The 13868-nt window shown below is 40.0% G+C and overlaps 1 protein-coding gene across 1 annotated transcript; it reads left to right on the top strand.

Moving 5' to 3' along the window:
• Nucleotides 1-4023: 4023 nt before the first annotated feature.
• Nucleotides 4024-8709, top strand: LOC147327365 (uncharacterized). The gene is made up of 9 exons (XM_086297519.1): nucleotides 4024-4078; nucleotides 4277-4582; nucleotides 4657-4890; nucleotides 4987-5091; nucleotides 5236-5448; nucleotides 5534-5875; nucleotides 7871-8207; nucleotides 8299-8356; nucleotides 8470-8709. The coding sequence occupies exons 1-9, from the start codon at nucleotides 4024-4026 to the stop codon at nucleotides 8707-8709; spliced, it is 1890 nt and encodes a 629-aa protein (XP_086153645.1).
• Nucleotides 8710-13868: the final 5159 nt, after the last annotated feature.

Here is a 13868-nt window from a genome sequence, read left to right as displayed (position 1 = left end):
AACAACGTTACTTGGCACAAGTAACGTTGTTTTGCGCTGCAGTAGTCTGTGCGACAGCGACAGTGAAGTGAAGGAATTGTCCGTTGTGACGTTTCTCCCATCATCCAAATACAGCTCCACTAGTTTCATGACCACGTTCTCTGCCAGCCTCTCTTCCTTCTGACGACTGGGGTCCTTTCCCAAGTAGATGCACTGCAGACATATTTGGTCTCCAGATCCGTGGCCATCCAGAACTTGATCCCAAATTTGTCTGGCTTGGTTGCGATATACTGTGTGAATGGACACCGAACCTTGGTAGGGAAAAGCTGTTCATCTATGGTCATGTGTTCTCCTGGAATGAAACTCTTAGCACAGTTCTCATTGAAGCGTGTCCAGATGTCAGAGATTGCCTCAAATTTATCTGTTTTCACCCGTTCTGCCCGCGTGTCCTTGTCATCAAATTGAAGGTGTTGCATAATTAAAATGAATCTATCTCGGGGCATTGTCTCTTTGCTTACTGGCACCAAAAATCTTTCTGACCAGCAATCTAGAATGGCACCAACGGGACACATGATTGCTCTTAGGGTCAGGGTTTTTTTTTTTTTTTTTTAATTTTTGCTATTTTTACAGGAACAGGCAGAGGAGAGAACATGTAAAGCTGGAGTGATCACACATGTCACTCATGTCATTGTATTAGCAACTTGTCATTCTGTTTTCACACATTTTTTTATAAATAAAATGGACTTGTGTTTCCATATATTGTGAATGTGACCAAAAACAAATGTCCATTACAGAGGCCATAAATGAATAGGCTGGTGTGGTGGGGCGTGGTCTGCGGTGCCGTGAAGGGAGGGCGGATGCACCTGCACGGCATCCTTAATCACGCCCGCCTAGTTAAAACACGGGGATTCAGGGGTTTGGGTGTGTTGTGTTGAGATGTACATATCCGAATGATACTCCGTGGTCCCGCCGTGCCTTATTCTCGCCACAGCTGGTTCTCAGGAGGGTGTAGGGTCATATAAAGACAAAATTATACAGAATATATATAACATAATATAATAATATGATATATATAATATATAACTAACCAGACCAATTTGTGGTTTGCAAGGACGAGAGGACCATAGTTGGATAAATGTGTCAATTCTAGCTAACAGCAAGATCAGAAATCAGAAACACAATGAAATCAAGGAGTACCAGGGGCTTAAGGACCAACTGGAGGTAAAGTCCAAATTGTCTTAGTAGTAATAGAAGCATGAGGAGCTGCCACGCCAAATCAGGATGAGTGGCTTCAGCAGATTCCAGGCAGAACATCAAGGGTCTCTGTACAGAAGCGTGCAGTTCTAGGAGCAGTAATGGAAGATACTGCATAGAACAATATACATACACAATACATATGAAGTATTGAAGCTGTTATTTATGTTTTACTGTAAAATTCACTGAAGGCTCTGACTACTTGAAAGTAGACCATGATTTGTTAAAAATTACCTGTAAAAATTCAAATTGTTACGATTTGTTCGAGAAGTGAAACTGATAACCTTAATAAAGAAAAGAAAAACAAGGGCAATAAAGTCTGAAGCCTGAGCGTTTGGCTTACAGGGATCATTTGTATATATGTTAAATTTATTTTTCCAAACTTTGGGCATCCACCACTGTAACTGTATGCAAATGACAGAAAACAAATACAAGTAAAATTGGGTCCTTTTACGTTGTGGGGCCCAATTATTTAAACAAAAATAAAGATCAACCATTTTTTTTTAAATCTGCAACATAAGATAATGAAATAACTACAGATATTTATACCTAACTTATCTTGTCTGTGAACTTGAAAACAAGTAGGCAGAGAACAATAGAAAATGTTGCTGAGATGAAGAGTTATAATGGTGTCCTCTGGTGGACATGGCCTGAACTGCTAACCAACTTCAAGAAGTCACCCAAAATTGTCTGGATTTATCTTAAAGTTGACACAGCAACAAGTAAAGTACTTATTTTATAAAAGTAATACATGATATATATGACTTTTATATGTTAATTATTTATATATGATAGTGTTTCATGCAGCACAGTAAGACCAAAAAACAAAAACAAAAACAGAGTGAATTTAAAACAAAATTCTTGTCACCAGTGTTTACCTCTATGGTTCAAATCCTATTTTTCCTTCTGGGTGCGGCTAAAAAAGGCTAAAGACTGGCAGACGTTTTGACTGTGGAGCCACACTTAGCAGTGACATTAAACGAACAAGAATACGACAGGACAAGTGACAAGTTAAACCACTACAGGGCTGCAACAATAACATTAATATCACCTCTTCAAAGCCAGAATACAATTCAATCAGACAACTCAAACACTGGTTGCATATGGTTACCCTTAAAGAAAGTAACTAGAGACAGGCTACATAATCATATATATATATATATATATATATATATATATATATAAAACACCAAGCACGCCCCTGCGGGCGGTTTATCCTTCAAGCTCGGGTCCTCTACCAGAGGCCTGGGAGCTTGAGGGTCCTGCGCAGTATCTTAGCTGTTCCCAGGACTGTGCTCTTCTGGACAGAGATCTCCGATGTTGTTCCCGGGATCTGCTGGAGCCACTCGCCTAGCTTGGGAGTCACCGCACCTAGTGCTCCGATTACCACGGGGACCACCGTTACCTTCACCCTCCACATCCTCTCGAGCTCTTCTCTGAGCCCTTGGTATTTCTCCAGCTTCTCGTGTTCCTTCTTCCTGATATTGCTGTCATTCGGAACTGCTACATCGATCACTACGGCCGTCTTCTTCTGTTTGTCTACCACCACTATGTCCGGTTGGTTAGCCACCACCATTTTGTCCGTCTGTATCTGGAAGTCCCACAGGATCTTAGCTCGGTCATTCTCCACCACCCTTGGGGGCATCTCCCATTTTGACCTCGGGACTTCCAGGTTATACTCGGCACAGATGTTCCTGTACACTATGCCGGCCACTTGGTTATGGCGTTCCATGTATGCCTTGCCTGCTAGCATCTTGCACCCTGCTGTTATGTGCTGGATTGTCTCTGGGGCATCTTTACACAGCCTGCACCTGGGGTCTTGCCTGGTGTGATAGACCCCAGCCTCTATGGATCTTGTGCTCAGAGCTTGTTCTTGTGCTGCCATGATTAGTGCCTCTGTGCTGTCTTTCAGTCCAGCTTTGTCCAGCCACTGGTAGGATTTCTGGATATCAGCCACCTCCTCTATCTGCCGGTGGTACATACCGTGCAGGGGCCTGTCCTTCCATGATGGTTCCTCGCCCGCAGGGGCGTGCTGGGTGTTTTTATATATAATATACATGAATCCTGATATAAGAACAGGAGTAACTTTACTTATGAACGACAGGATGAGTTAATACTGTATGATTCATAGATCACGACTTTCAGGTCCAATTAGTTACAGAATATTATTGTGTGATTAACGATAGGAAAGTGAAAATGAGTTTCTGTTAAAAGTGCTTCATAAATAAATGTTTATAGAAATGGAAAATACAATTCAGTCTGTGAGTTCAAACACATTTCAGATATTTTTAATCAATTGTTCCCCATAGCTCATTGTTTCATATTTTTTAAAACAAAATATAGTCACAGTAGATTAAAGTCTGAATCGCTCCAGCTGTGTTTATTACAAATTGTCATACTGAGATATGCTCAGCAGTTTATCACCTCCACACCTTTCTGTTCAACAACTTATATTTAATAAACTGAATATTTAATGCATTCAAAACACAACTGCATGCAGCAAGTAAATAAATTAAAAGCATTATTATTGAGGAATTGAACTGATGTAGATTAAAATAATATTCATGCTACAACAAAGCATTTAAGGATGCAAACGATTCAAAGGAAGAGGAAGCAAGTTTACTTTTAGTTTCAAAGATGCAAGATATGTGAAACCAAAGAATATGAACCAGCAGCCCACCCCTCGCTCTGATAAAGAGTACTGCTTAGTTTGTCTGATGACTCACTTTGTATCTTTTGGTTTGAGCTTTTACTGTCAGCTTTACGCTCAAAGTCTGGACTAAAACAACAATGGAGTTGAGAGATGCTGGTCGTCTGCTTGTGGGTCTCATCTTTTACATTTCAGGTATCAGAGATTATTTATGAGTTCTTATGTAAAAATCGTTAGTTAATATTAACTTAAGAAAAAGATCTTGTAATATTTACAGATGAGGAATTTTAGTTTAGATTAGTTTCTAATGTAAAGTACTGAAAATTATTAAGTAATTAATAACAAAGACATATTAATAAGATAAAAACATTTATTAACTCCCTTCTGTTAAAGATGTTAATGGAGGAGAAACCAGGATCTGTGCTTTCAAAGGTTCATCAGTGGATCTGCACTGCTCACATCAACATCTGACTTCAAGCAGAAAATGGTTCACTATAGACTGGGATGGTTACAAGTTTGTTCAGAGTGAGCTCTCTGTGGATGGACAACGTGTAACATACAACATGTCTGAAGAGAAAATCCCAACTTTAACCATCAATGATCTAAGAGAGAGTGATGCAAATGCTTACTGCTGTATGAAGACTGCAGACAGTGCAGGAAACTGTTGGCTCAACAGAATTACTCTCCAAGTAGTTACAGGTACAGTGACTTTTACTTATTACTTACTTTCCAAATGACATCATTGTATAAGTTGTTCTCCATCATCCTCTCAGAGCTGCAGGTAAAGGTGATTCCTGCCACAGAGGGACAGACAGTAACACTGATGTGCAGCAGCAGCTGTCCTCTGACTGAAAAGCCTGCAGCCTACATCTGGTACAAGAACAGAGAGTTTCTCTATGAGGACTGGTCTCCCTGGTACCAAGAGCTGCTCAGCAGTGAGGAAGCAGTCACATACTCCTGTGCTGTCAAAGGCTACGAGGATCTCAGAGCCCCTCAAGTCTCTGTGGGTGAGTCATGATGTTTATAGTCCCTACAAACCCTTCAGCAAAAAACTGTAAAAATAACCTCAGTAAAAATATTAAATCTCATTTCTTTTTGTCCAGATTCCATCACACAGACATGCTTCAGTGTCACTTATGCTTATGGAAACATGTGTTCTTATAATCAGACATCAGTGGATGAGCCGTGCTCCATCACATACCCTAGAGGTGAAGTTTCCACAAACAAATTGTATAAACACTTCTCCAAACCTTTATATCATATTCATTTAAACTGCACAATTATGTGACTTAAATGAGCCGCATGATTATATCTAAATAGTGACGAGAAGTGTATTTATCTTCGATCGACAGAGGTTTATGTTCAAAGAGCTTCTTCCACCTTGGGATTTGTCACACTGACCTGTAACAACAGCTGTAATCTGACTGACCATCAAGCTGTCTACATGTGGTATCACAACAAAATAAACTATCATGAGAATCAACATTTTTCAACTCATAACTCTTCAACAGACACATTCTCTTGTGGAGTTAAAGGTCACACACATCTTCAATCTAAAAAAGTTTGTAAGTGTCAAATCTGTTTTTCTTTTCAACTAATAATGAAACACAGACCAATCAAACAACATTAAATCTTCCATCTATATGTCAGGTGTTCAGGATAAAAACTGCTGGAGAGTGAATTATGTCAGCAGGAGAATCTGTGCTATGGAAAGATCTTCAGTGAACATCACAAGTGAATACTCACATCCTGATAACATGAAGCCAGAGTTTAAATGTTGGAGTAAAAAATGGAGAAAAGATAAAGTGGAAGTTGAAGAGCTGATTGAGGCTGCAGGTGGTGTGGAGTATCAGGACAACATGAAGAACCAACACATCCTGACCATCAACAACCTGAAGAAGAATGACTCAGGAGGATACACATTCAGATTCAACAAAGATCATGAAGGATGGACACAGTCTGATTTGCCTGGAGTCTTTTTGATTGTCACAGGTAAATCTAAACTCCTCAGTCAGCAGACTTTACTCATTAATATTTCAATATGAGCAGTAGCGCTAGAACTATTCAGATCTTTCTCGGTTATATAACAATGTTAAAATATTCCCTTACAATGAAAAGTTTGTTCTTAATTAAAAGCATGTAAATGCTATGAAAAATAACTATAGTTAAAATATCAAAAGTAAAAACTGGCATTTTGCTTGATTTAATATAATAGTTTTAAAATTATATACAAATGAGTTTTTCGACAAAGAAATAATTTTTGTAACAACTTTCATCTTCAATTGAGGCATTTTAATAAAAGAATTACTTAAACGGTTCAGGAAATACAATCATATTTATACGGTCCCCCATTTTCAGAGGCTCAAAAGGGAACTGGATATCTGATAGCAAGATACATTAAGCAAAGAAAGATCCGGAGTTTATTTCAAGTATTTCATGTTTATTTACTAAAATGTTCTGGAAAAATGAAATATTTGGACAAATGAATCAAGATTCATTTGTACCAGAATGATGGCCAAATGCCTCAAATGCAATAGTGTTTCACAGTCCCACTGGATAAGGTATCATGGGCTGGTTGTGTTGTGCCCTTAAACAGGGGAAATAGTGAGGAGAGGTGAAAGAACGGCACAGACACGCAGCTCTCACTCTCACTCGTCTGTATTGAGTTTCAGAAGCAATACAACCAAAACAATATTCTTATGGATGCACTCAGTCTCAGGACAACTGTATCCAAACTAAGTCACTATTGTTCGCTGCATTAGCTGATGAGAATACTTTAGATAACATGAACTGTAGCATTAGACAAAAACATATTTTTAACTCGCACATGTTAGCTGACACAGTCACTAACTTTCCACAGCAATGAAATAATACTTTAAGTACTGCATGTCTTTCAGTAGTTAACTTATACAGATCGTAACAGAAAAATCTTCACACAATATGGCGGAGTAATAGTGAAAACTAGCATACGCAGCAACAGAGATTAACTGGAACTTCTCAGCAAAATAGTCCGCAATTCACATCTTCCGCTACAATGAACAATGATAACAATGTAATAATCAACAGTAACACACATTTATATAGATTTGTGCATGACAGTTACCTTAAACAGGGGAAATAGTGAGGAGAGGTGAAAGAAAGGCACAGACACGCAGCTCTCACTCTCACTCGTCTGTATTGAGTGAAGGAGGAAGCGCGCGAACCCACCTACTGGAGCCCTGAGGCATTAACAATGGATCGATGCACAATCAACCCAGGCAAAACTTTCACTACTTATCTCCCTCTATATTCCCACTGCATATTCTATTCGAAAACAGTCAAAGCAACAAATAAAACATTAATAAGGGCATGACATGAAATGTAAGGAACAGAGATGTACAACTTCAAAACTAATCAAATTTATGATCCACCACAGTTGCATGGCAGGCAGAGACACAAATACTCACTAACAGAGACGCACACTCAACATGAGGAACCAGCAACGTGACAAGGAACACTGGGAAGCTGGGAAAAACAAGGCACATGTGAAATAAGTCAGACTAATGACAAGGGAAGCAAAACTGAACACAACACAAGAGACTAACAAAATAAAACAGGAACATAACACTGAGACTGAAACACAAATTTAACAGGCCAAAGTAAACACAAAGATAAAACTGAGTAAATATGGGCAACAACAGAAACACAGACATAGGAGGACAGGAAAAACCTGAGAATAACTAACAACGAAATCTTAAACACACATTTAGAATGACACCCTAACCTAAGAAAATATAATATTTAAACTGAAAACTACTCAAAGTCAAATAAATGTTTTATTATTTAACTGAATATGAGGACTGGAGGGTCTGCCTGCAGTCAGGCCTCAATTAAAACTCATGTTTTGTGAGTAATTCATGTTGCGATTTGGAAGAGTTTCATGTCTTGCCTTAATACTATTATTATTACTATTATTATTATTGTTGTTGTTAAATGTTCGTCTTTCAGAGCTGAGAGTGAAGATGAGTCCTTCTGCAGTGGTGACAGAGGGTCAGAGAGTCACACTGACCTGCAGCACCAGCTGTCCTCTGACTGACAACACAAACTACATTTGGTACTTGAACAGTCGACCTCTGACCCCGAGAGAGAACCAGAACAAACATCTGATCCTAGACCCAGTCAGCAGGGAGGATGCAGGAAGCTACTCCTGTGCTGTGAAAACCAACAAAGATATCAGCTCTGCTCCAAAGACTCTCACTGTCCAAAGTATCACAGGAACATGGACAATTGGAGTTTCTGTAATAGTTCTGGTTTCAATACTTCTCCTTTTCTTATTTTTGATTAGGTACGCAACACGGTGTTTGATTCAAAGTGACAACATTTTATCTCTGGCATGAACTCACTTATTTTTTCTGTTTATTACTTTCAATAATCAGAAAAAAGAGGACTACGAGTCAGTCTTCCACAAACGAAACATCAAACAACATAGTGGAGGTAAAGATTACTGTAGAGTTGGAAAACACATTTTCATACTGAATGATCTTTCTTACAGAGTCAAAGGAGTCAAATCTTTAAGTGAATTATGATGTATCGCTCTTTGTTCTCAGCTAAATCCTGATCCTGTGTGTGAAGACATCTTAGGTGAGCCACAGGTGGAGGATGAAGTCCTCTACAGCAAAGTCTACTTCTTTAAAAACCACACAGATCCTCTTTTGTCTACCATAGAGCCACTTCAGCCAAGAGAAGAGCAGCATGCTGATTACACTGTGGTGAAGTATAGAAATAACACGAGCTCTGATGAAGAATCTGTTGTCCTTTCAACAGAAACAGACCCCACATGGTGTTGAACAAGCCTTTTAACACATCTCTGCAACTGTCATTTAAAATTTTGTGCATCACACTTGAATCTTCATTTTACCTTTTTGCTGTGTTCGACAAAATTAGATTAGGCAGTTCGATGTTACTCACATGAATGGAATAATTCATGATCATGTAAATATTATGCTCATGTATTTTTATTTTTATTCTATTTTAGCAGGTCACGTGCCTTTTGTCTCCCTTTTCTAACCGTGAGAGCAATTACACACAAAGAAAGGTTGTTCACTATAATCCAAGAACAAAGGGATACAACAACTGTAGTGTTTGCTGTGGGGATGACCCTTGTGTGCATGTGCTATTATAGCAGAAGACACTGAAATGCGGGAATGTCACTGCATTATAGCCTTGATTTTGTCACAGTGCAGAATATTTAAGTCCAAGTTGTTACTCTTATTTATTTCGTAACAACTGGAAACCTTGTTATGTCTTTTTCAGAACTGTACATTTAACCATTTCATTGCTGTTAGTAATTTTTATTTCATTGACGGTTTGTTCTTATATCATTATATCACTGGTGAATTTTGCCACTTAGCGCTGCCCTTTGTCACTTTTATATATGTATAAACATATGATGTGTTTTTGTGTATATATGTAAACCTTGTTGAAAATTTGGATTTACAAAGTATGACAATTACAAATACAGATATCAGTGTCACAGTATAAAGACAAATAACCTGATTTAGAAATTATTTTATTTGTGGCAACAAGCAGAGATAAAAGGCTTTTCATCTGTAAACTCCTCACCCAGCCCCCACACTTGCATGTGCATTGCTGCGATTGCAATCAGTTTCTAGCAGAGAGTCTTTTTGCGTGCTAACTCAAAGATAATAACAGGGTTCAGTGGAAAATATTACTGAAAACATAACCTGCAAGCGCCAACCAAATACCCATCTGCAGAGACTGCTGCTGAGATCATGAGCTGTGATAATGGCAGCCTACGGTGGACAGACCACAAACTGCTAAAGAGCAGAACAAGCTAGACTGGTGCTTAATAATGGTGATGTTTTGCAAATGGTCACTATTATTATTAATATTATTGTTATTATTATTATTTTAACAGGCTGTAAACATGCCTTGTAAAAATGTTTGTATTTTAAGCATTTTAACTCTTGTGCCATTTTTTATTGCACTCCATCAGGTTTGAGCAGGAGAGTTTTAGAAAAAGTAATGAATACATACAGCATACATATATATATACATAAATGTAGAGGAATAATATCAATACTTAGAACAGTCATTGAGACTGAAAGTTACCTGAACATCTAAAATATTCAGCACAAGACAACTAAGCCCCATTGTTCTTCCTGCAGACAGCAAAAGAACCACAGAGGAAGGACATTCATGTTTACTCTCTTTTCTTTTTGTCCTTGCCTGTCCTGTCCGGCAATCAGAATTATTGTCTGAAGCCCAAGAAAAAGCCCAGCAGATTTATGTTCCCAAGTTGACCAAGTTCCGCTTTTGCTGTCCTGGTCCACTTGATAGTAATAGTTTTTATAGATAGATAGATAAAATAGAGGATTTTTTATTATGAGTTATTACAATCAGAACAGATAGGACGGGGAGAGGAAAGAGAAAGAAAAAGGAAAGAGAAGTTTGGAAGACAGTTAACAGAAGGAGAGGAGAGATAGAGAGAGAAAAGACACTGAAAATCTGCTGAAAAAAAATGAGCAAAAAAAAAAACAACAGCAGGGAAACCACAGCAACAACCAACATATGCAAAAGTAACAGTAAATAATAAATATTAAATGTTACTGAGCAGCATAGAGTACTAATAATGCATTATGTGTTTAGAGGCAGCAGCCGACCAAGATACTGTGCATCTGTGATTACCTGTTTGTACACCTCTGTGTGTAAGAGCTCTTGTGTTCATAAGATTTCTCCATCTAAATGTCTAATAGTAGGTGTAGGGAGCCATATGCCCCCAGGACATGAAGCAGGAATGGAAGAGACCCAGACCCCCAGACATCCAGTGCTTTCTATGCCTGCTGAACATAAAACAGTCATGTTAGTCCTTCTGTTTTTCCATCCATTATGACCTAGATGAAATTTATTCAAGAAAAAAAACAAGACATACAAAAAAAGTTTTGAGCCTTTGGCTTTTGTTACTGTTATAGGAGGGGTAAATCTGGGATGTCCTTTGGGAACATGGTGGGGTTTCCTCATCCTCACACTCTCTCTTGGTAGAAAAGAAGGTTTCTGTGCGTGATGCCTACCATCAGTGTAACGTTGCATTTTCAACTGATATTTCTGAACTGAGTGACGTGCAATGTTATCCAGTGGAGACACAGCAGGAGGCAAAGGGAGTACATCCAGTTTAGTACGCATCTTCCTGCCATACAGGAGTTCATAGGGAGAGAGGGAAGTAGTTACATGCGGTGTTGCATGGTAAACTTGAAGCCAATCCAGCACAGTCTCCTTCCATGGTTTTGACTGCTGGATTGCTGTCTGGATAGAGGTGCGGAGGGCACGATGAAACCTTTCGATTGCTCCATTTGCAGCTGGGTAGTAGACAGATGTTCTGCTGTGGGAGATGCCTCTATTACAGAGGTAAACTGTGTACCATTGTCAGTTACAATGTTCTGGGAGCAGGATTAGTATGTGCAGTTTTGTCATTGAACTGGCAAAGGCGTTTTGTGAGCACAATCCCTTGGTGACTTCCATGTGCCAGTGCAATCAGTTTAGGTCTCACTGAAAGTGGTGCAATGAGCCTTGAGCCTCTGAGAACATAATCACTTAGGGTTGAGAGTGCATTACAGATTTTGTAGTAAGGTGCAAGTGTGACATCAAGTGCTTTGATTGAGGCAGGCCAGCCACTTTATATTTGTGAACGCAAAGCAACCAGTTCAGGGCAAGTTGAACAGGCAGAGTCAGAGTCAGCAACTGGAAGTGAGGACATGGCAGCAGCAACTTGAGCTATCATTTCATGATCTGCATCTGATGTGGGATGGGAAGAAACAGACAGGGGCAGGCGAGAGAGACAGTCAGCTGTATAGTTTGGAGAACCTAGGCAGACCAGTGGGCGATGCACATGCCAGCCCGATTAATCCCTTTGGTGCTCAGCAGTGTTGTCAGAGCTTGGTGGTCTGTCTGCAGAGTAAAACGTCGGCGTCACAAATATGTTCTCCATTTCTCTGCAGCCCACACACAAGCATAAGCTTCTTTTTCAATAGTTGAGTACTTTTGTTGTGTTGCAGACAGTGTGCGGGGAGCAAACGCCACAGGTTTTTCTGTGCCATCAGATTGCACTTGAGCAAATACAGCACCAAGCCCATAGTCACTTGCATCAGTAGAGATCACTACACGCAAGGCAGGGTCAAACAGTAGCAGTGCAGGACTATTCACCAGGAGTTTTTTAACTTCTTCAAAGCTCGCTTGTGCATCTAAAGTCCGTGTGAAGGTGTTCTTGTCGCTAGCACAGGCATGCATAGGGGCTACAACAGTTGCAAAGTTTGGCAAGAACTTGGAGTACCATGACATCAAGCCCAAGAAGGATCTCAAAGCAACAGCATCAGATGGGGGAGGGGCTCTTAAAACAAAATCAATATGCTCCTCATCAGGAAGAATGCCATCAGCAGTGACAACATGACCTAGGAAGCATAGTAATGTCTTCCTAAAATGGCATTTGTTTTCGTTAAGCACAAGTCCAGCATCTTTGAGCTTCTGCAGGATAGTGTTAAGGTTTTGGTCATGCTCAGCTGCACTTTTACTGTAGACAGTAAGGTCATCCAGGTAATTTTGGACACCTGGGAGGTCTTTTTTAAGGATTTCAGCCATCACTTTTCTGAAAAGCTGAGGGGGCAGAGGCCAGTCCATAAGGTACTCTGCAGAATCTGAAGAGTCCATCATGTGTAATGAATGCTGTCAAATCTCTGCTATCTTCATGCAGGGGCAGCTGGTAGTATGCATTTGCAAGATCAATTGTAGAAAACACTTTTGCACCCTGTAAGCTGGCAAACAATTCATCTACATGTAGTAAGGGGTAGCAATCAGTGATCACAGCTTTGTTTGGTTCACGGAGGTCTGCATACAGCCTTATTCCACCAGTTTTCCATCCTGTCACAACAATTGTGGATACCCATGGTGATGCATCAATCCGTTCAATGACACCAGCTTTGAGTAAACGATTCAGTTCTGCTGAAACTGAAGCCCTCACAGCAAACGGGAGACGTCGCAGCTTCTGACGGGCAGGTTTGACTGTTGGGTCAACTTTCACTTTATACACAAAGGCACGCACACAGCCAATATCTGGGGCAGCAGGGATGCAAGGAGCAGGTGATTGGTTTGTAAACATCACAAAAGCAGTACGATCAGTACATGGAGGTAGAGCAGTATTGCCTGCAATGCTGACATTCAGTGCTTCCATCAGATTTCTTCCAAGAAGAGGAGTTCCTTTTTTTTACAACAAAGAACACAGCTGAGGCAGATGCATTTCCTCTGCTCACTGTGACTTGCAGGCAACCTAACAGGAATTGTTTTCTTTGTGTATGTAACCAGTTGAAGGTCAGGTGGTTGTAGTGGCGTATCACTGAAGTGCTCTTTGTAGATGTGGTTAGGCAAGATAGAAACTGCAGAACCTGTGTACACAATCAGTTCAATGTCCTTAGCTGATGAGATAGGTGTGCTCACATTTATGCTGCATTGCAATCCTTTTGATGCATGCGAAGGATCTGTTAAGTAGAGGACTGTGAGTTGTGGTAAATGGACTTCCCATACATCTTTTTTCTTGGATGAGCAGCAGACACGAGCAAAATGTCCAATTTTATGACACATTTTACATGTAGCTTTGGCAGCAGGACACTGACGAAAGTTGGCTAAATGACTGTTTGAACCACATCTAAAACAGTTCTTAGTGGGTGTGGTTGCATGAGATGGCTTTGCAGGTTGAGCATTGGATTTGTGTTTCTCACTCACGCTCCTGCATGGAGTGTGAGTGAGACTGCACAGCTTGGACTGGAGTACTGCTGTCTGCAGCTATGGATTTAGCTTGTTGAACTGCAGATTCCATTTGTGTTCCCAGTGTAACAGCTTTATCTAGAGTCAAATCGGGTTCAAGCAAATTTCTTTCTCTTATGCTGGGGCTAGACACATGTTCAACTAGCTGTTCACGGATCATTTCTTCTGTCCTGTC

This window comes from Aulonocara sp. 'chitande type north' Nkhata Bay, linkage group LG6, assembly GCF_057382095.1.
Source record: "Aulonocara sp. 'chitande type north' Nkhata Bay isolate Kocher_YH1m ecotype deep benthic linkage group LG6, A_spYH_male_GT1.1, whole genome shotgun sequence".
Lineage (NCBI taxonomy): Eukaryota > Metazoa > Chordata > Actinopteri > Cichliformes > Cichlidae > Aulonocara > Aulonocara sp. 'chitande type north' Nkhata Bay.
The sequence above is the reverse complement of the archived record's forward strand: the minus strand, read 5'-3'. Positions and strand labels throughout refer to the sequence as shown.